Source organism: Gopherus flavomarginatus, chromosome 4 (genome assembly GCF_025201925.1).
Source record: "Gopherus flavomarginatus isolate rGopFla2 chromosome 4, rGopFla2.mat.asm, whole genome shotgun sequence".
Taxonomy (NCBI): domain Eukaryota; kingdom Metazoa; phylum Chordata; order Testudines; family Testudinidae; genus Gopherus; species Gopherus flavomarginatus.
Window position 1 is genome coordinate 117,344,292 of NC_066620.1, and position 22,272 is coordinate 117,366,563.

At 42.0% G+C, this 22,272-nt stretch overlaps 1 protein-coding gene across 6 annotated transcripts in view; it reads right to left on the minus strand.

Moving 5' to 3' along the window:
- The window catches only part of L3MBTL3 (L3MBTL histone methyl-lysine binding protein 3), a 164,441-nt gene that overhangs the window by 14,675 nt on the left and 127,494 nt on the right, over positions 1–22,272 (minus strand). For all 6 annotated transcript variants that reach the window (XR_007773887.1, XM_050949544.1, XM_050949542.1 and 3 more), the window contains 2 exons: positions 17,857–18,021; positions 4,187–4,278 (listed from right to left, as the gene is read on the minus strand). Coding sequence is in view for 5 of the 6 variants with exons in the window: in XM_050949544.1 (XP_050805501.1) it covers positions 4,187–4,278; positions 17,857–18,021 (257 nt within the window). In the remaining variant the exon portion in view is untranslated. The remainder of the gene's footprint in view (positions 1–4,186; positions 4,279–17,856; positions 18,022–22,272) is intronic.

Genomic DNA, 22,272 nt, shown 5'->3' on the forward strand with positions numbered 1-22,272 from the left:
GGAGGGAGCCCCTGACCACCCCCCGAGACCCTCTGCCCCTTATCAAACCCCTCAGCCCCATCCTGGACCGACACCCTTAACATGCTGCTCAGAGCAGCATGTCAGAGCTTTACCGCGTTGTATGCGAACGCGTGTTCTACCGGATCGCGTTATATCGGGGTAGAGGTGTAGTAATGTAATTTCTGTGTTTTAAAATTCAGTCTTGGACACTAACACACTTAATGACTTTTTTTTAAGAGTCTTAATTAGTTAGAAAATAAATTCAGACCCTATCAAGCTCCTTTGGGTAACTTTGTTGAAAATAACCAAGGACTCAGAAAAAGATCAGAACTATGGGTTCTGTCTTGTGTTCTGCCAATTAGTCTAGCAATAATTAATTACCAAACCACCTTTATATAAGATCTTGATTTGGGATTTAAGCATTAATTAGCACGGTGCTGCTAATGCAAATACATTATGGGCAAGACTCTCACTACTGCTCCAGTGCCTTCACACCACTCTAAAATCCCTAGCTCTGGCCATGGGAGGATTCCTCCACACAGGCATTATGGTAGGACTCCAATTGCAAGCCCTGGGGCAGGAGGCATGCCACTGGATACAAAAGGGGCATGCATGTCAGGAGAAGGGTTTCAGCATCAGCACTGTAGAGATTCTGGGCAGTATGGCAGCCCAGAGGGGAACCCTGTGGGGCTACTGTAATTTAGATACATCTGTAGAGCTGTCTACATTAATGCACGGTCCCTGGACTAGTCCAGTCAGTGGAGTGCAAAAGTGGCTTAATGCTAGGGTGACCAGGTGTCCCGATTTTATAGGGACAGCCCCAATATTTGGAGCTTTTTCTTATATAGGCACCTATTACCCCTCACCCCCGTCCTGATTTTTCACATTTGCTATCTGGTTACCCTACTTAATGCCAACTTGGCTCCCCCACCCCTAGGCTGCGAGTTCTTTAATGCTCCTTTAAGAGCATAACAGATTCTCACACTATGAAAATATTTCACGTTTGTTTTTTTTTTTAAAGAGTATCTCAGTTTTTTCTGATGGAGCAGACATTGTCTTTATTTCTTTAAGCTGACTCATATACTCATAGACTCTAGGACTGGAAGGGACCTCGAGAGGTCATCGAGTCCAGTCCCCTGCCCTCATGGCAGGACCAAATACTGTCTAGACCATCCCTGATAGACATTTATCTAACCTACTCTTAAATATCTCCAGAGATGGAGATTCCACAACTTCCCTAGGCAATCTATTCCAGTGTTTAACTACCCTGACAGTTAGGAACTTTTTCCTAATGTCCAACCGAAATCTCCCTTGCTGCAGTTTAAGCCCATTGCTTCTTGTTCTATCATTGGAGGCTAAGGTGAACAAGTTTTCTCCCTCCTCCTGATGCCACCCTTTTAGATACCTGAAAACTGCTATCATGTCCCCTCTCAGTCTTCTCTTTTCCAAACTAAACAAACCCAATTCCTTCAGCCTTCCTTCATAGGTCATGTTCTCAAGACCTTTAATCATTCTTGTTGCTCTTCTCTGGACCCTCTCCAATTTCTCCACATCTTTCTTGAAATGTGGTGCCCAGAACTGGACACAATACTCCAGCTGAGGCCTAACCAGCGCAGAGTAAAGCGGAAGAATGACTTCTCGTGTCTTGTTTACAACACACCTGTTAATGCATCCCAGAATCATGTTTGCTTTTTTTGCAACAGTATCACACTGTTGACTCATATTAAGCTTGTGGTCCACTATGACCCCTAGATCTCTTTCTGCCATACTCCTTCCTAGACAGTCTCTTCCCATTCTGTATGTGTGAAACTGATTGTTCCTTCCTAAGTGGAGCACTTTGCATTTATCTTTATTGAACTTCATCCTGTTTACCTCAGACCATTTCTCCAACTTGTCCAGATCATTTTGAATTTTGACCCTGTCCTCCAAAGCAGTTGCAATCCCTCCCAGTTTGGTATCGTCCGCAAACTTAATAAGCGTACTTTCTATGCCAACATCTAAATCGTTGATGAAGATATTGAACAGAACCGGTCCCAAAACAGAACCCTGTGGAACCCCACTTGTTATACCTTTCCAGCAGGATTGGGAGCCATTAACAACTACTCTCTGAGTACGGTTATCCAGCCAGTTATGCACCCACCTTATAGTAGCCCCATCTAAATTGTACTTTCCTAGCTTATCTATAAGAATATCATGAGAGACTGTATCAAATGCCTTACTAAAGTCTAGGTATATCACATCCACCGCTTCTCCCTTATCCACAAGGCTCGTTATCCTATCAAAGAACGCTATCAGATTAGTTTGACACGATTTGTTCTTTACAAATCCATGCTGGCTATTCCCTATCACCTTACCACCTTCCAAGTGTTTGCAGATGATTTTTTTGATTACCTGCTCCATTATCTTCCCTGGCACAGAGGTTAAACTAACTGGTCTGTAGTTTCCTGGGTTGTTTTTATTTCCCTTTTTATAGATGGGCACTATATTTGCCTCCTTCTATAAAAAGGGAAATAAAAACAACCCAGGAAACTACAGACCAGTTAGTTTAACCTCTGTGCCAGGGAAGATAATGGAGCAGGTAATCAAAAAAATCATCTGCAAACACTTGGAAGGTGGTAAGGTGATAGGGAATAGCCAGCATGGATTTGTAAAGAACAAATCGTGTCAAACTAATCTGATAGCATTCTTTGATAGGATAACGAGCCTTGTGGATAAGGGAGACACCCTTTCCTTTTACAAGCTAAGGCTGACTCTTGCTAATTCACACCAACTGCCTCTTTCCAAATGATACTTGAGAACGGGCAGTTTAGACAGCAAATAGTGACTAAAGTTGTGGTATGGAGTGAATGAGACTGTACTCCTGCAGATTTGTATCTTCCACAGGCACCGACTTTCCAAAGTGCCGGGAGGTGCTTGACTCCTGGCTCTGTCCAGGCCCTGCCCCCACTCCACCCCTTCCCCCAAGGCCCCACCTCTGTCCCACCTCTTTCTGCCCCACCTCTTCCTGCTCAGTTCCGCCTCCTCTCCTGAGCGCACGCTGCATCCTCGCTCTTCCCCACTCCCCATCAGAGCCTCCTGCAAGCGGCGAAACAGTTGATCCCGGTGGGCAGGAGACAAAGGGAGTGGGAGGGGCTGATCTGTGGGGCCCTCTGGCAGGCAGGAGGCGCTTGGGGGAACTGATATGGGGGCTGCCAGCGGGTACTTAGCACCAACCATTTTTTCCCCAATGGGTGCTCCAGCCCCAAAGCTCCCACAGAGTTAGTGCCTATCTTCTTTTGGCCTGTAATCTGTTTATAATCGCTACTGTGTAATTCAGAGTAAATCTATTGAAGTCAATGGCTTTACTCTATATTTATGTTAATTTAACATTTAGGCCCTCAATGGATAGGATGGGCCTGACTCTTCTCTGAATTCTACCAATGTAAATCAGCAGTAACTTTACTGAAGTAAATGGAATTGTACCAGTGTAAAGCTGGTGCAAGGTCAGACTCGATGGAGGGGATGTATAATAACTGAGGCAGTGTCCAAAGGAACATTGCCTTATTTCATGTACACTCTCTGAACAATGTCCAACCTACCAATTGGATGAGGTATGAAATAATGTTAAGTAATCATGCAAATAAGGACTATGACTGGAATTTTCAAAGGGGCATAACTGGATTTGAGGCCCAACTTTAATTGAAAACCAATGGAAATTAGGTGCCCATTTCCTTCTCTTGGTCCCTTTGTGGCTGTGTGGGCACCCTTAACTTTGGCAAACCCTGATTCTGAAGTGCTTCACTTTGCATCCTTAATATTCTTTCAGTATAGTTTTTTTGGTGGAGCAGATATATTTTAAACTTATACAACTCAGCATGGGCAATCAGCTATTCGCAAACTCAGCGGAGAAAAATAATCTTAAAATGAGACTTTGTATGCCAGTAGTCAATTCAGCGCTCATTTTTACAGCTGTGATAAAGTGCTAGGCACACTCTTCCCTGACCACAAGATGACAAAAAAAAACCACAGGCATCAAATATGCTGCTGGTATAAAAGGGCACAACTCACTTGAAGTCAATGGCATTGTGCCTCCTTATTTCAACATTGAATTTGGCCTATAAGCTGAATCATAAAATAGTAGCTCACAAGTCATTTGGCTTTTATATTGCAGATCTTAGTGCCAGACATAAAATTACTGCTAAGTTACCTCTAGTTTCATTTAAGGTTGACAGCTCATTTTCTGTCTCCTCTTCTTCACACTCTTCCTTTTCAGCAGAGTCCTTAGCTTGCTGCCCTCCTCTGAGGAAAACAAGGTGTTCAGTTTTTATTAACTTACATTAAACCTTTTAAATGTCACAAGTGCCCTTATTAACTTTATTACAGGCCATGTTACTTACACGAATAACACTATACTATAACCATAATATACTCCCATTGATGCAGATGTGTAATAGTTCCTACTGGCCAAACTCTGAAATGGAGGCTCAAAAAGGATGTAAATAAAACTCACATGTTAGTTTGTTGTGTTCAAAGCTGTAAATCTGATCTGAGATTCCACAATGCAAAACTTTCAAATTAAGATAGGTACATAGGATTGGCAGGCAATGTAGGTGTTGCATCACCTCCAACGCAAAAGAAAGTTGCTCAATGACCAACAGACCCTTTGTCTTATCACAGGCCTTGTCTACACAATACATGCTTTGCTGGTACCCCTTCACTGGTTTAACTATATTGGCAGAACCCCCTAGTGTAAACGCAGTTTATGCTAACAAAAGGAGTTTTTCTGTTGGCATAACAATTCAACCTCCTTGAATGGCACTAACAATGCTGACAGAAGCACCCTTTTATTGGCACAGCTGTGTATAGATTGGGGGTTTTGCCAGCAGAGCTATACGGGCTAGGGGGTGTGGCTTCCCCCTCCGCCCCCTGCCCCTGACTGACATAACTATGCTGACAAAACTTTACAGTGTAACCTGGTCTCAGAAGCTATTTTTAAAATACATATAAATATTTTGGTCTTAAATTAGACGTCAGGAAGATGGGCACAACTTCACTGACATCAGCAGTGTTGCACATGATACACTGAAAAAAATAGTACAAGTGAACTTAGCGGACTAGAAAAATCTACATCTTATGCTATATTAGAGTACAAAATAACTAGGGGCATTACAGCTAAGCACAATTCAAATATGTACAGCAGGAATTCCATGCTTTGGCACAAATGTAAAGAGTTGCTGTAGATTTCAAGCTTTTATTTATATAAAAATTAGGTTTCTAACCCTATGTGCAGAGAATGTCTTATGAATATAAACTGCTGCAGTACACGGACTGTACACACGAAATGAAAGCTCTGAGAAACACACGACTTCCCCATTTATCTCAGTGGTTGTTAACACTGGAACCGCATAGTGACAAAGTACATGCCGACTTTTAACTATTTATCAGAAAGCCATCTTAGTAGAAATATCCATATAGTGGGCTTTATCCAGTTTAGTTAAATGCATTACAATTAAAGAATCTCAGACTTATTTTGCAAATTGGCTTTATTTAATCCTCAAATTTGAGCATTCCTATTTCTTAATTGTAAATATTTCCATAGCTGAGTACTTATTATGTTAGGTTTCCCTTGCAGCTGTGAAAGTGCTATAAATCTACCTTAAAATTATAATTGCCCAATTTTCTAAAATATGCTTCTGGGTCCAATCCTGCCAACACATCTATCTATCTTCAGTTTTAATCTCTTGATCATTCCATATGAACACTGCAGTTTTCCCACACATTGAAGTTCAGAAAATACTTTGTAAACCAAAATTTTCTAGTATAAATAATTGTTTGTACACAGGATACTCAGAATTGTGACAGAAGGAAATGGAAGTCAGCTTTCTGAGTACCAGTTGAAGATAGTATTGAGTCTGTATCTGAGGACTAAGTAAAGAATCCTTCTTATATAAATCTGTGGATAGAGTTCCTCAAAATATACCTCAGTGAAGAAAAGGACTACCTGGAACATGAAGCCATGAAGAGATAATAGAGAAAATTCTATACGGACAAGGATTGAGTCAAACATAATTAAATCCACAGGGGCTCAACTGCAAAATTGAACACATATCTGCATATGTACTTGAATACACATTAAACAGAATTACCAGCTATTTGCAATTACTCGACACTTACAATTACTGGCCATATGAATGCATAATACCATGCAAAAATATTATTAAGTAAATGCACCATTACAAGCTTACACTTATGAAAACGATCATGTTTTAAAGACATTTAAAAAAATTGAGTGTTGGAACAAAAAATTCCACAGTTCTGATACATATGGGCTATTCCCCTCCTGCCTGTAGTTTCCAGAGGTTGTTCAAAGCTGCAGCACAGCTTGTGCAGCCATGCCCACCCCATCCTGCCTGCTGCCAGACAATTCATTCCTAAGCTGTAAAACAAACTCTTACAAAATTATTAGTAACAACAACTTCATTGCCAACTAACTATGAACAGTAGGCCACTGCCTATATGGTAACCATCCAAATAAAATGCTGACCCTTGGCTCTGAAGCCATCTAAGGTGGCTGGAATTGAAAGAGATGATGCTAGCAGAAAGATTATTATAAATTTTCCATTCGGTAGCCTAGCATCTCCCACAATTCTGACATGTATGAGAAGTAGTGATCAATGAACAGGAGTAGGGAAGGATAGAAAAATGAACATAAGAAATAGGAAAGACCTACCCTTTTGTAATTGCTCATATGACAAGACTATGTGTGGACCAGCAACTGCAGTACCTTCCTGCTAAAGGAGACCTCTGTAGAGACAGAAAGTCCACTTCATAGTGTCTGATAGAGGTGTTAATAGATGCCCACAAGGCTGCCCTGCAGACCTCTGTGGTGGAAGTGCATGCTTTTTCAGTCCATGAGGTTGCCATGGATCCTGGGCAGAATGAAGGAAGGAAGTCAGAGATTCAAAGGCTGGTTACACGCTTTCAACACCAGAGGTAGGTCCCACTTCAGGAAAACCGGTCTGACGGCTGATATAGTCAATCTGATTGCTTTGAGAAATCTGAGGGTTTCGCCAAGGAGCCTGAGGGTCCTGTGAGTAGTACATTACTTAGGGCTGATACCAGGTGTGCCATGGTGCTGGCGTGAAGGCCCTTATCCACACTTTCCTGAATTAAGTCTGAAGTGGCTGGAATCCCAGTGTCCCTTCGATCTTCACTGCACTCTTGGCACCATGTACTGAGCTTGGTCCACACAGAGGAGTAGTTTTTAGAGTGGAAACTCTTGGGTAAGAGCAGAGTTCCGATCACTTTGGAAGACAGCTCCACTCAGCCTAATGCTGAAGACTATCTGGGGTTGGATGGAGGAATGGACTGTGGAAAAAAGATGTCAGGTCTCGATGGAAGATGAAACGGTGTTTCAGCTTTCAATTCTATCAGACTGGAGAACCAGGATGGTCAGTATAGACTTAATGCGATTACTCTTGCTTCTTCTCAACTTATCTTTTGGATCACCATTCTTAGGAGAGAGAAGGGCAAGAAATGTGTATTGCAGGTTTTGCTTCCATCTGTCAACACAGCATCTGACTCCACTGACTTGGGGTCTGCTTTTCAAGTGAAGAATTGTGGCTGTTATTCATTCTTGCAACTGGCAAACAGGTTGACTGAGGAGAGACCACATGTCTGCAAAATTAGAGTGGAGACTTCCTGCCTCAAATATCACTTAGTGTAGTTGACTTTGTATCTGCTTTTGGTTCTGCTCCCCTTTTACATGTATTGTCTTTAGTTAAGGGAGAGTCTTGTCTTCCCATTCCATGGTCTCCATCACTTCTTGTTCACCCTTGGTTGTGAATGCATGCAACCGTGGTCATGTTGTCTGGCTGACAAACCAAGACATGGTTGTCCTCTAGGTAACTCTAAAATCTCAATAGAGCTTGTTTGGCAACTGTGGTTCCTCCTCCTGGAGCTTCAGATATCCTACATTGTTCTTGGTCCCAAAAGTGCCCCTCCTTCCCAAACTGGCATCTATTGAGAACCTGCAGGCCTGGAAGGCATATGGGAAGACGCCTCTGGACGGTCCTTGGGACTGTCCATCATTTTAGGTAATCCAGTCCCTAGATTTGCATGTATACAGAGGAATGGTCCCATACTCTCAGAAGAAAGGCATGGAGACACTTAGCATGTGACTTTATCTATGGGGAAACCCATATGTGCGAGACCAGCAGATCCAGTAGCTAGAGACACTGAGCTATGAATGGCCTCATGCATTTGTCCAGTATGAATATCAGATCCTAGATCTTCTATAATCTGTCTACTGTCTTTCTCCGCTCCAACTCTGTTTATCAAGAGAACTAGGAAGCTTTTCCTGGTGTCATTGCAAAACCATGTGCTTGGGGTGGGGGCGGCTATCCAGAGTCCTGTGAGCTCTGCTTTGCTGCACCTACTTAAGTTTCTGGGTGGGGAGGGTGGATCAAAAGGAAGAATCTTTGTCATGCTTAGGATTTTGTTGGTTTGGAGGAAAATTCATTTAGGTTTCCTTGGAAGCTTCTGCTCCAGATTCTCCCCACCCCGACAGGGTCACAATCTCTTTCTGGTTACCACTGGTGTTGGTAGCAACCAATGGATTGCTGTGCTGGCTTTGACCCCAAAGCTGAGGCTTCTCTGCAGCATCAGCTACTAATTTCTCTAACGTTTCTCCCAACAGTTCCTCACCTGTAAGTTTGGAAGCACAAGATATTCAATTAGGATGAGTGATGACTATTCATTGGCGTAACATAACATCCTTGTAGCAACCAAGTTAGAATCCATTGCTTGTGACAAATCACATCAAGAGTTTGACCAAGATAGGACCAGAGATGTCTTACAGCAAAAAAGGATCATAGTCCTAGAAGATGAGCCGCTTGTTTACTACAAAATAGGCTTTCCTTACTAAATATAAAAAAAAACCCCTTTGGTCTGAACAGTTATAGCTGAGGCTGCAGAGTGTGCCACTCTTGAGGTCTTTGGAGTGTTTTGGAAGGAAGTCCCCTTCTGAAGCTGTGACTGATGGAGCTACTGCTGCACCAACCGTAGGCTCCCCAATATTTTTTTTTTGTTTTACATATATAAACAAATATCTTAGTTTAACTTTTGGTTTAATCAGGTGTCCTCTTTTGGATCTTATGATGCCCTCAAAGGAGGCAACAATGGGAAAACATATTATCATAATGCTTGACAAGAAAGATATGCTTCACTAATATTAACATGTTCCTCGCATGCCAATGATTGACATCCTGTCTTAGAAAAGTTTGATAGTTTTTTTGCATGTGTGCTACTTCATCCCCTGGCTGTTTATGGGAGGAGGCAGTACATTGTTGATCCGGGGCTGGGGACCACACCAGAGAGGAGTTACTGAAACACATACCTCAATTGTGAAAACAGCTTGTCAGCTGTCCCTGGGAGCCTGAAAGGTTGCCTGCTTACTCCACCAGGTTGGCTAGCACCCAAGTAAGTGCTGTAGGAACAACCTAGTACCACCTGGAGCTTTACTCAAGAAATCAGGGTAATTTTGAACATGGGAAGGGAATTCTCACTTACCTCTCTGTAATTCCATGAAGGTGCAGCTTTGTGGGGAGTGGAATCCACACGTGCCTCTGGTCTGCCGAAAGGCTAGCTGAAGTGCTTCAGGCTCTAATATAGAGTCAGTCTGTGGAGCAGGGGAGGAGTAAACAGGGAGATCCTTTCCTGCCTTTCAGAGTGTGAGCTCACTTCCCTGGCAGAGCAAAGGTTTATGGCTCATGATCAGAAGGCACAATTCGCATTCTGTTGCTGCCTCAAAGCTTAGTCCCTTTCCCTGATGGAGTGAGGGTTCTTGGGCTGAAAGCCAGACAGGCACAATTTCTCTTAGCTTGCAGCTTAAGGCAGGGTGGCACAGGAGTCTCTGCATGCCCAGAGATACTGCAGAGTCAGGGGGCAAGAAAGGATAAGTGTGGTACAGAGCACTGTGAAAGAGACTCTGTGAAGAAGATAAACCCCAGCAATCAGTCCCTTGGGGGAGAAGGCAAAGGAGAAGAGGGATAAACCCCTACTTTTCACCCCACTAGTTTATTAAGATTAATTTAACAACAGTACTCACTCCCTTGTGAAGGACACATTTGCTTTTGCCTTTCTGAGACCCAGAGTCTCTGGGTTTTGCAGGACTTACCTCAGAGTATCATGAAAACCCCGATTCATCGTGTAAAGAAGGAGAACCGTGTAGGAGCCCTGCTGCTCTCCCGAGGGATGCTAGGACCCACTTTAGGACTTGTGGGGGGACCCATAGCTCAGGAAGGGTCTTAGCTTTGAGATCTCGTTACCCCAGGACTTATCCCATGGCTTATCCCCTGGCTTTGCTGGATAAAGTCCTCCTACTTCCCAGAGCCTCTCCCTGTTCTGCTTGGTCTCTCCTGGTCAGGTTTTTCTGCAGTGGAGTCAAGGCTACTTGGGGTGACAGCGGCCCCAACATGCCTGTCTGACTTAGAGCAGTGTGCCTTAGGACAGATAGGATTGGCTGGCTGGGTACAGGCTGGGCATGTTTTACCTTCTGCCAGCCTTGAGAAAGCTGGCTAACACGCAGTGCACCTTTTGGAGTTTGCCCACTGCTTGTATAGTTGGTCTGTCAAGCCTGAAAGGGGAGCAGAGGAGCTTGGTGGAGAAGCAAGGTGAGAACAGCAACTGCAACAGAGGCTCCAGGAGCTGTGACCATTGTGCTGCTCAGATCCAGGACCAGGAGGAGGAAAGGAGGCTTGAATATAAATAAAAACACCTTAACTGCCCCCCCAAACACCTACAAATTACAAACAGAAAAAGACAGGAGTGGAGCAAACCACCACTTGACTACTGCCACCGAGGCAGAAGATTTGGTAGGAAGCAGGAAAGGGGAGCATGGCTAGCACAGACTATGCTGCAGCTTTGCACAGCCTCCAGAAACTGAAGACAGGAAGGGAATAAAACCATTCCTATCAGAATCATGGGAGATGCTGGGCTGTAGACTAGATCCTGCTTTGGATATGCTGGATTACAGAAAAGATGAGGATAGATGGCCAAATGCAAATTATCATAAAAACTCTGATGAGCTGAATGGTTCACTCAGACACAAGCTGTGGAACTGCCAGATAGTTCAAAGTGTCTGGCAACAGGTTACACAGTTTAATTTGATTTCCTTGATACAATGAAGAGATAAGGGATTTATTGGATGTAGTCACAACTTCATTAATTCACAAAAAATAACATCCTAGAAAAATGGAAGGCAAAAGAACAAGTCGAACTTGCTCTTCACTACAACAAGCCGACGGATCTATCTTGAGAGAGTCTGTGTAAAGTCACAGTTTTGTCCCTTTGAAGAAACATGGTCTGCTTTGCTAGAATTATATGATTAAATATATGCCTACATATTAGCACAGGTCATTTCAGGATTGAACATGGAGCTATTTTCTGTTCTGCTCCTCTTTTTTTTGTCTTGTTCTTACTACTTAAATTCACTTGCTAAGTAAATTCACTTGAGTGTGTTTTAGAGAGAGAGAGAGAGAGCGAGCGAGCAAGCATGGGAATTATTTTCTCTAAAAATTGCATGATGTCAGTAAAATATATATATTTCAGTATCAACTTAATAAAAATGCATATGAAAAAAACAACTGACTGAAGGATGTTGGAGGAATGCATATTGGAGAAATCTGAAAGGTTGTCCCAAGGGGAAAAAGTTGCAGATTTTAAAGGTGCAAATAACTGAATGTTCTAACCAACATTTAAAAAAATATGGATGTCTAGGAGGAAGGGAAAGAGAGAAAGTCTGAAAATCTCTAATGGAAACAGCCTGAGGGCACGATCTGGAAACAGGTATGAAAAATCTTATGGGAAGAATTTTGGGAAAAAATAGACTAATCTAGGTGAAATAACAGTCAATTTTATTTATTTAAAATAAATTAAACTATAAAATAAATGTGTTACTTTATTCATGTTTTCATAGGCTCTGACTGAATTTAATTCTACAAGCTCCAATTTTCTTTTTACAAAGATTCTCCTAAAATGTCCATAGAATCTATGTGGAGAAGGACATTCTACAGACTTTTGGTTAATTTCTGACCATAATTATACTGGGGGAGGAGAGGGGAGTTTCTATTTTGCCTGAAACATCAAGTTTAAACTACTCTTGAAAGTGGAATATTGAATTAGATGGCCAAATTAGTCTGTTCAAGCATGGCAATTTTAATATCCCTATCTACCCATTTAATAATATTGTGTAAATATTCTTTCTTCATGTGAAATAAAAAGAGAGAGAGATTAAGGAATCCAACATAACATAGCATTTCTCCCTCCCCCGTCCTATATTTTAAAAAATTATATGTAGGGCTGTCAAACAATTAAAAAATTAATAATCAAGAAATTAAAAAAATAATGATTAATCAGCTTTAATCGCATTGTTAAACAATAATAGATACCATTTAAATATTTTTGCATGTTTTCCACATTTTCAAATATATTGATTTCAATTACAAACACAGAATACAAAGTGTACAGTGCTCACTTTATAGTGTTATTTTTTATTACAAATATTTGCACTGTAAAAAAGATAAAAGAAATTGTATATTTCAATTCACCTCAGACAAGTACTGTAGTGCATCATCTCTTTACTGTGAAAGTGCAACTTACAAATGGAGATTTTTTTTTTTGGTTACATAAATGCACTCAAAAACAAAACAACGTAAAACTTCAGAGCCTGCAAGTCTACTCAGTCCTACTTCTTGTTCAGCCAATCGCTAAGACAAACGAGATAATTATGCCCGCTTCTTATTTACTACGTCACCTGAAAGTGAGAATGGGCATTGGCGTGGCACTATTGTAACTGGCATTGCAAGGTATTTACATGCCAGATATGCTCAACATTTGTATGCCTCTTCATGCTTCAACCACCATTCCCAAGAACATTCTTCCATGCCGATGACTGGCTCTGCTTGATAACGAACCAAAGCAGTGCAGACTGACGCATGTTCATTTTCATCATTTGAGTTAGACGCCGTGATTTTCTTTTTTGGTGGTTCGGGTTCTGTAGTTTCTGAATCAGAGTGCTGCTCTTTTAAGACTTCTGACAGCATGTTCCACACCTCATCCCTCTCACATTTGGGAAGGCACTTCAGATTCGTGAACCTTGGATTGAGTGCTGTAGCTATCTTTAGAAATATCATCTTGGTGCCTTCTTTGCATTTTGTCAAAACTGCAATGAAAGTGTTCTTAAATCGAACGTGTGTTGGGTCATCACCTGAGACTGCCATAACATGAAATATATGGCAGAATAGGGTAAAACAATGAAGCAAGAGACATACAATTCTCCCCAAGGAGTTCAGTCACAAATTTCATTAACACATTTTTTTTTTAACAAGTGTCATCAGCATGGAAGCATGTCCACTGGAATGGTGGCCGAAACATGAAGGGACATACAAATGTTTAGCATGTCTGGCATGTAAATACCTTGCAATGCCACCTACAAAAGTGCCATGAGAACGCCCATTCTCACTTTCAGGTGACATTGTAAATAAGAAGCAGGCAGAAGTATCTCCCATAAATGTAAACAAACTTGTCTGTCTTAGCGATTGGCTGAACAAGAAGTATAACTGTGTGGACTTACAGGCTCTAAAATTTTACACTGTTTTGAGTGCAGTTACATAACAAAAAAAAAAATCTCCATTTGTAAGTTGCGCTTTCACAATAAAGATTGCACTTCAGTACTTGTCTGAGGTGAAAAGAAACAGTATTTTTCAGTTATCTTTTTTACAGTGCAAATATTTGTAATAAAATATAATACTATAAAGTGAGCACTATACACTTGGTATTCTGTGTTGTAATTGAAATCAATATATTTAAAAACACAGAAAAACATCCAAAATATTTATAATAAATTTAAATTGGTATTCTATTATTGTTTAACAGTGTGATTAAAACTGCAATTAATCGTGATTAATTTTTTTAATAGAGTTAATTTTATTTGGGTTAATTGCGATTGATAGCCCTAATTATATGTTTCATGAACAGATTCTGTCCAATCAGCTGTAGCTAGATCGTAAACAGTGACTGTTAGTCATCCTACCAAACATGTAAAAGAGAGAATTTATGATCTACTATGCTAATTAACACTTTAATAAGTAGTTACTAGCATAATTTTTATACCTTTAGCTATTCCTCCCAAGAGTTGTGAAAACATTTAATAATATAACAAAACAACAAGAACAATATAATATAATATGTAACAGGATGCCAGAGAGCCTGGAAACCTCCTCAGCTTTGTGATAAACTATTTTGAGCATTACACATTCCTTTAACAGGTATCTTGATTAAAAATCTATTGTATACTCAGAGTTAGGGCACAGTGGCCCCCTTTTCTCTATTAAACTGAAAGACAATCCTGTGGCATTCAGTGGGGACTCAGCACGTTTGAAAAATCAGGCCACTAATTTAGGATGATTGAGAAGACTAAATGTATGAATTGAGAAGACTAAATCTAGACTCCTACTTCTGAAGATCTTGGCCTTGACTATTCTGTTTGAGGCAATTATCTTTTACTCCTGTACATGATTGTATCCTTCTAATAGGTTAAGAGTGAGCTTTTGTTTGTTTGCAATCGATTGCAGTTACTGTATCATGCTCATTAAGGGCTTGAGCCAACTCCCACTGAACTCAAAGTCTCTCCACTGATTTCTATGAGACTTGCATCAGGCCATAATTGCTTGTTATAAAATTAAAAACACCTTTATGTATTGTCAATACTGTAATTGCTGCCTACATTTTATAAGGAAAATCTTTAATGACCTGGAAGTATAACCAGATACTTAATTTACCTTTTATTCTACTCGCTAAAAATAGCTGGGATCAATTTTTTTCTTATATCTTTTATCTCAATTTTTGTACTCTGTATGTTTCAAGATGTTTGAGTTATGATGTATTTTCCACTTATTAAAAAAGGAGAATCAATAATAGAATTTGAATGTGCTGTCTACACACACACACAAATTATATAATTCTCTTCCATTTTCTGTTGGCATACTATTGATCAAAATAAGAGGCCCTATGGTAATTTTTCTTTGCTTTGTCCTGTATTTCACAAACCCAATTTCAGTTTAAAAAGAAATTGTTAAAGGTACTCTTTTAGGCAGCAGTGTTTATTGTGAAGAATCATATTTGGGATTATAAAAAATCTTGACTATTACTGATAAAAGTATTACTTCATTTTTTCTATTACTTTCTATGGAAAATCTACTGTATCTATTTTCAGGAAATGGATTAACTTTCTATTGATTCCATATCTAAATTTTGCATGGAAGTTTAAAGATTATATGCCTAGTACCTGCAATAAAGTTGACTATTTCCATTACAAATATTCTCCCCATAAAGTAATTTTGTTTTCTGATTTCACAGACTGGAAATGCGTCAGTTTCTTGAACCAATAGTTATCTGAGGTACCATAAATATGCAGCGTTGTAGCCGTGCTGGTCCCAGGATATTAGCAAGACAAGGTGGGTGAGGTAATACCTTTTATTAGCCTAGCTTCTGTTGGTGAGAGAAAGACATTTTCGAGCTTACACAGACCTCTTCTTCAGGTCTGGGAAACTAAGACTTTGTCTACACTAGCCCTTTTGTCAGTAAAACTTTTGCCGGTCGGGGTATGAAAAAATACACCGCTGACCGACATAAGTTGCACCAACAAAAGTGCCAGTGTGGACAGCTATGTCCACAGACAGAAATGCTCTTCCACCAACATAGCAACCCCTGCTTGTTTGGGGTGGTTTAATTATGCCAGCAGGAGAGTTCTCTCTCACTGGCACAGAGCAGCTACATGGGAGACCTTACAGCAGCGCAGCTAACTCCATGCCAGTCCACAGTTTTCCTGGGGGAGGTGGAAGAGTCACCCTGAGACCTTGAGTGGTCTCGACTGGTCTTTTACGACCTTTCCCTCAGCAGTCGACAGGGAATGGCTCCTCTGCTTCTTCAGAGAGGTGCCTGCTCTGGAATGTGAAGTGGAAGCATACTTAGAACCCCACGACAGTTTCCAGCCTGACGATCGCCTCAGTACTGAAGCAGGGACCACAGTTGGGAATTGCTCCCCCACACGAAGAACAGTGTTTAAACCCCCATGAGGGCATCACCGAGAAAATCTAAATTATCACAACTAATGCTAATCTAGCACTCAGTGTTCTACTAACTATTTACAAGAGAAAACTAAACTAGTTGAGAGGTTGTGAGGTTAAGACCACACAGAACTCTGATTCCAGCCATGGCTGGTGTAAAGGAACTGACAGGGCTGGTGCACCCATTAGATGACCTAGGCAGTCGCCTAGGGAGCTAGCATTTGGGGGGTGGAATTTCGGGTCCTTTGGCGGCGGCCAGATCTTCGGCCACCCCAGTCGTTGTCAGCCTTTAGGCGGAGGGACCTCGGGCAGGAGGGGCGTGGAACATAGGCGATCTGCTCCCTGCCTCAGATCACCTCTGCTCTGCCTCCTCCCCTGAGCATGCCGCCCCGCCCTGCTTCTCTCCCTCCCAAGCTTGCGGCGCCAAACAGCTGATTGGTGCCACAAGCCTAGGAGGTGGGAGAAGTGAAGCGGCAACGGCATGCTTGGGGAGGAGGCGGAGCAGAGGTGAGCTGGGGGGAGATGCCATGGGGGGGCCCTCACGGCTGAGCTGCCATGGCGGGGGCGCCTCAGGGTGGGGAGGAGTGCGGAGAGCTGCCACAGGGCTCGGGAGGAGGGGGCGCACAAGGTGGAAGTTTTGCCTAGCGCACGAAACATCCTTGCACCCACCCTGGGAACTGAGTGAGGTTCGGAGCAGCGCCACCTCATATACCCAAAGGAGAGGCTAGAGCCATGTGGTGCTAGTGCTGCCCCTCTACAAGTACTGGTAGACAAATTTACATTGGGTGCGCACACACCTAAGTGGAATGCATGGCTGCGTCTATTCAAAGTTTTCAATTACTGCTATATTCTTTTTTTTATTTGTAAACATCTATATCAAAAAGTAGATTTGCAGATACTTAATTAAGAAAGAAATCACTGAGTAAATCCAAGTTTCAGGGGATTGAACTGCTTCTTAATTAAGCAGTAAACTTCAATAATCTAAACTTTACTTTGAGATATCCACTCTATTTGATTAATATTCCTAGGTAGAGAACTGTATCTCAACTAATTTGCTATAATCATCACTTATAATATGGGTGTTATGAATGTTTGAGATAACATGAAGATGCATAGAATTAAGGAAGGCTGTCTCATTCTAGTGTAGGATAATAGCCACCAAAATAAGGCTTCAAATTTGCAATGAGTTTAACTTCAGTAGATTGCTTTACCCATATGAAGCCCCACTGAAGTCACTGAAATGCATACATTTTAATTTCACATATATTGACAATAACTTTTCTATAACACTAGTCGAAGTGTCTACTTTTAAAAACTAGCTTTAAATTTGTTTTAAAATTTAGATTGTTTTAAAAACTAGCTTAAAAGCATATTGCTTCTTTCAGCCCAAACAACTAATACAAAACTTCAGTTAGTTAAATAAGCACTTTTTATTTAAAAATGTGATTTATTTTTAAGGAGAATGCAGGGAAATTCCTTACCTCTATAGAGTCAATAATTTCCCTGTTCAGGAATACATGTATCCCCTCATTTTTCCCTATGCTTTGCATTATTCACTAGCTGTATACATTATGACACACTATTATTCTAGTATTTAATTTAGAGACAACTGCATGGCTTCCTCATGTCTCCCCACACCTTTCTTTGGAATTTCACTAATAAATCATTGTACTGTATTTATGTAACAAGTTGCATTTTACATGCAGTTTCCAAACAATCCATATTTCAAAGGTAGTTGAAAGACACATACCTAGAGGGTTTCTTGTCTTTGGCATCACATAATAGAAGCTCTTTGCAAGGAGATTTATTTTCTGTATCTTCTTGCTTTGTCGTCTCTGACACAGATTTCCCAGATGATCGGTTATGAGCTGAAGATTTTGAGCCAGTGTGACCAGGGCTAGGACATTTTCTGTCACTATTAAAACAAATTGATAAAGTTTTGAAATATGAGCTGACAGTTTATTTTCTATGTCGTTGAAGATTCATTGCTGTAATTAAAGAAATACTGATACAGCAAGAAATCACATATTTAAAGAAAAATAAAATGTCCTTCCCTGCTACTAAGAAAACTTTACAAACTGACAAAACTGGATCTCCAACTCCAGCCACAACTTCAAAGCACTAGGTATACAGCTATTTTTAGAGCACTCGCCAGCCCTCCTAGCTCAAGTCTGTTGACCTGGGATTGGAGGCTCACTGCCACTTGCTCCAAAATGCGGTGTAAATTTATCCGCATTGTCACAGGTAAAACTCCCACTGACTTCAATGGGAGTAGAGTTCGCCCAACACTGAGTGCTTTTGAAAAGTCTACCAGTATAATATGAATACAAAAGAATTTTAAAATTTCTTTTCACAGTTTTTGCTTTAAAAAATGCATGCATTCTTGTGTCTCGGACAATCAAAACAGATTAGGGCCTGATACTATTCCCACTGAAGTGAAGTTACTGTAGGCACCAACAGAACTAGTCAGTTTGTAGTCAATTTTACTTTCTAGTTCTAATACATTAGCACAATCCTACAATTTGGGGATAATTTAACCAGATAGTGAACTTCTAATAGCTGAACACCCTCTTTGTTTTTAACTTAAAGTGGGGCTTTTCCATGAAAACAGCGCTTAAACTACTACATATTCAAAATTCAAGGGCATAATAAGTGAAAACTGAGTGAAATTCTGGACTGCAAAAATGTCACCATTAGCACATTTCACTCAAATATAGCCCTTAGAAATATTGCAAACCCCTCCCCACTCCAGGTATTTGCAGTTGATTTTAGTGTAAAAGCTTGAAACTGTTGAAAATAAACATATAAGGAGCCCCTTGCCACTCCAACCATTTTCTCCCAGTGCTTCTAATTAAAAAAGTTACTAACCTTTCCAAAACAGTTGCTCTTTGAGAGGTCTTGCTCATGTCCATTCCACGTTAGGTGTGTGTGTGCAGTGTGCACCGTCGCCAGAGATTTCTGCCTCAGTGATATCCGTCAGACCAGCTCTAGCAACCTCTGGTGCCCTGCGCTAAGGCGCCAGTACAAGGAGCCGGATGGCCCCACATCCTCTCAGTTCCTTTTTGCCAGCTAACTCTGACAAAGAGCCAGGAGGGTGGATCATGGAATGGACATGAAGAGCACATCTCGAAGAACAACAGTTATGGAAAGGTTAGTAACTCTTTTCTTTTTCGAGTGCTTGCTCAAGTCCATTCCACGGTATGTGACTCCCTAAGGGGACCCGAGGAGGAGGGCTCAGAGCTCATGAACACGTGGATTGCAACACTACTCTACCAAACTTGACAATCTCTTGCCTGCTGGGTGATAGTGTACTGGGAGGAGAAGGTATTTAACAATGAGCAGGTCGCTGCTCTGCAGATGTCTTGGATTGGGACCTTGGCCAGAAACGCCGCTAACGAAGCCTGAGCTCTTCTTGAATGAGCAGTCAAGATGGCAGGAGTTGGGACACCTGCCTGCTCATAGCACATACAAATGCAGGAAGTGATCCAGGATGAAATTCTCTGGGCTAACAGCAGTAGGCCCTTCATCTTGTCTGCTACTCCACAAAAAGGAGCATGGATTTATGGAACGGCTTGGTCCTCTCAATGTAAAAGGCCAGGGATGTCTAAGATCTAGTGTGTGGAGACACAGTTCCTCTGAATTCTTGTGCAATTTCGGGAAGAAAACTGCCCAGAAAATAGCCTGATTATTATGAAACTGCAAGACCATCTTTGGGAGGAATGCTGGGAGGGGGCGCAGTTGAACCATGTCGTTATATAGAACACTGTATATGGGGGTTCCAATGTAAGGGCCCTGATTTCTGAGACCCTTCTGGCCAAGGTAAGTGCTACCAGGAAGGCAATCTTCCAGGAGAAATACAACTGAGGGCACAACATCAGCAGCTCAAAGGGGGGGGCTCGTGAGTCTTAGCAGGACTAGGTTTAGGTTCCATGGTAGTTTGCAAATTTGAGCGTAAAGTCTTTTAATTCTTTGAGGAAGCAAATGGACATTTTGTGTGAGAAGACAAACCAACCGTCCACTGGAGGGCTGAGAAAGCCACCAGATGCACCTTGAGAGATGAAAGGGCTAGGCCCTGTTGTTTCAGATGGAGCAAGTATTCCAACACGAACTGGAAGGGTGATTGAATTGGTGAGAATCCTCGCTGGGAAGACCACACCAAGAAATGCTTCCACTTGGCTAGATAAGTTCACTCTAGTAGACAGTTTCCTACTACCTAGCAAGACTTGATGGACTTGTTCTGAACGGGCCTGCTCTGCCGGGTTCAACCATGGAGCTTAAATGTGGTCAGGTCCTGAGGTTCAAATGGAATAAACGTGTGATCTTGCGAGATCAAATCCAGGAGGGTTGAGAGTGGCAGCAGGGGTGCTACTGACAGATCCAGCAGCGTGCCAAAACAGTGTTGTCACAGCCATGCTGGGGCTATAAGGATGACCCTTGCTTTGTCTCGCTTGACTTTCAGAAGGACCTTGTGCACTAGAAGAATGCGAGAAAACACACAGAACAGGAATTCTGTCCATGCAAGTAGGAAGGCATCTGAGAGAGAGCCAGGATCGTGACTGTGCAGTGAGCAAAACTATTGGCATTTCCTGTTCTGTTTGGTTGCGAACAGGTCTACAGAGGAGAGCTCCACCTCTGGAAGATGGATCTGGTCTCCTCTGAGTGAAGGGATTACTTGTGGTGAGAGGAGAAAGACCAGGTGAAAGAGGTGATCTTCCAGGCTCCCAGACGTCCCACAGGTGAATGGTCTCTTGATACAGGGTAGACGAACACACTCTTTCCTGTCTGTTGATGTAAAACATGGCTGCCATGTTGTCCGTGAGCACTCATACAACATAGTCCATAATCTGGGGTAGGAACACTTGGAAAATTAAGCGGACCGCTCTGAGCTCGCTGATGTTTAAGTGCAAGGAGAGCTCTTCCTGGGACCACAGGTCCTGAGGCGCTTGAGGTGAGCCCGCCAACCTAGTTTGGATGCATCTGAAATTTGGGATATGGAAGGTTGAGGGGTAAAAAAGTTAACTCCTGCACATACTGAACGGGGATCTCTTCACCAGTTGAGAGAGACAAGGACTAGAATGGGGACCATAAGCACCTATTCCAAGTGGTGATGGTACACATAAGCCAGCCAAACTTGAAGGGGTCTGAGGTGTAGTTTTGTATGTCGTACCACGTAAATGCACACAGCCATGTGACCCAAAAGTTTGAGGCAAAAATGGACTATCATGACCAGGTTGGCCCTGACCTTGGATATCAAAGCCAACATTGTTTGGAGCTGAGACTCTAGGAGGAAGACTCTGGACCAGGTAGAATCAAGCACCATTCCAATAACCTCTATCCTCTGGAGGGAACAAGAGACAACTTTTGCTCATTTATCAATAGGCCCAAGACACAGAAGGTGGCTTGGACCAGGATGATGCTGGCTTTCATCTGAGCCTCGGACCAGCCGTTGATCACAGCCAGTCATCAAGGTAATGATAGACTTGAACGGTGTGCCTTCTGAGGAAGGCTGCCATCACCGGCATGTATTTTTTGAAAACCCGAGGGGCTGCTGACAGGCCAAATGGGAGGATGATGAACTGGTTTACAATAAATCTGAGGAATCTTCTGTGGCCCCGGAAGATGGAGATGTGGAAATAGGCATCTTTTGACTTGAGGCATACCAGTCTTATGGAACCAGAGAGGGAATAATGGAGACCAGGGAGACCATGTGGAACCTCAGTTTCCTGAGATAATTAAGAATCCAGGATTCTTAATGTGGCGCAGCCGGGCCCCTTATATCGGCGCAGCATCACAGGGCACTAGAGTGAGTGTGACAGATACCACTGAGGGAAAAATCTCCAGCAACGGCGCATGCAGCGCCTGCACACCTAACATGGAATGGACATGAGCAAGCACTCCAAGAAGAATAAATCGTCCCAAGGCCTTAACTCCACACCTGTTGCTGTTCTTGCAAAACTCACCCCCAGTAATTTGATTCCTCACTTTCCCCCCAGTAAAACCAAATTTATTAGGGCTGAAACAACGAGGACTCTTGTGGCACCTTAAAGACTAACAAATTTATTAGAGCATAAGCTTCGCGGGCTATGACCCACTTCATACATCTGAAAAAGTGGGTCATAACCCACAAAAGCTTATGGTCTAATAAATTTGTTAGTCTTTAAGGTGC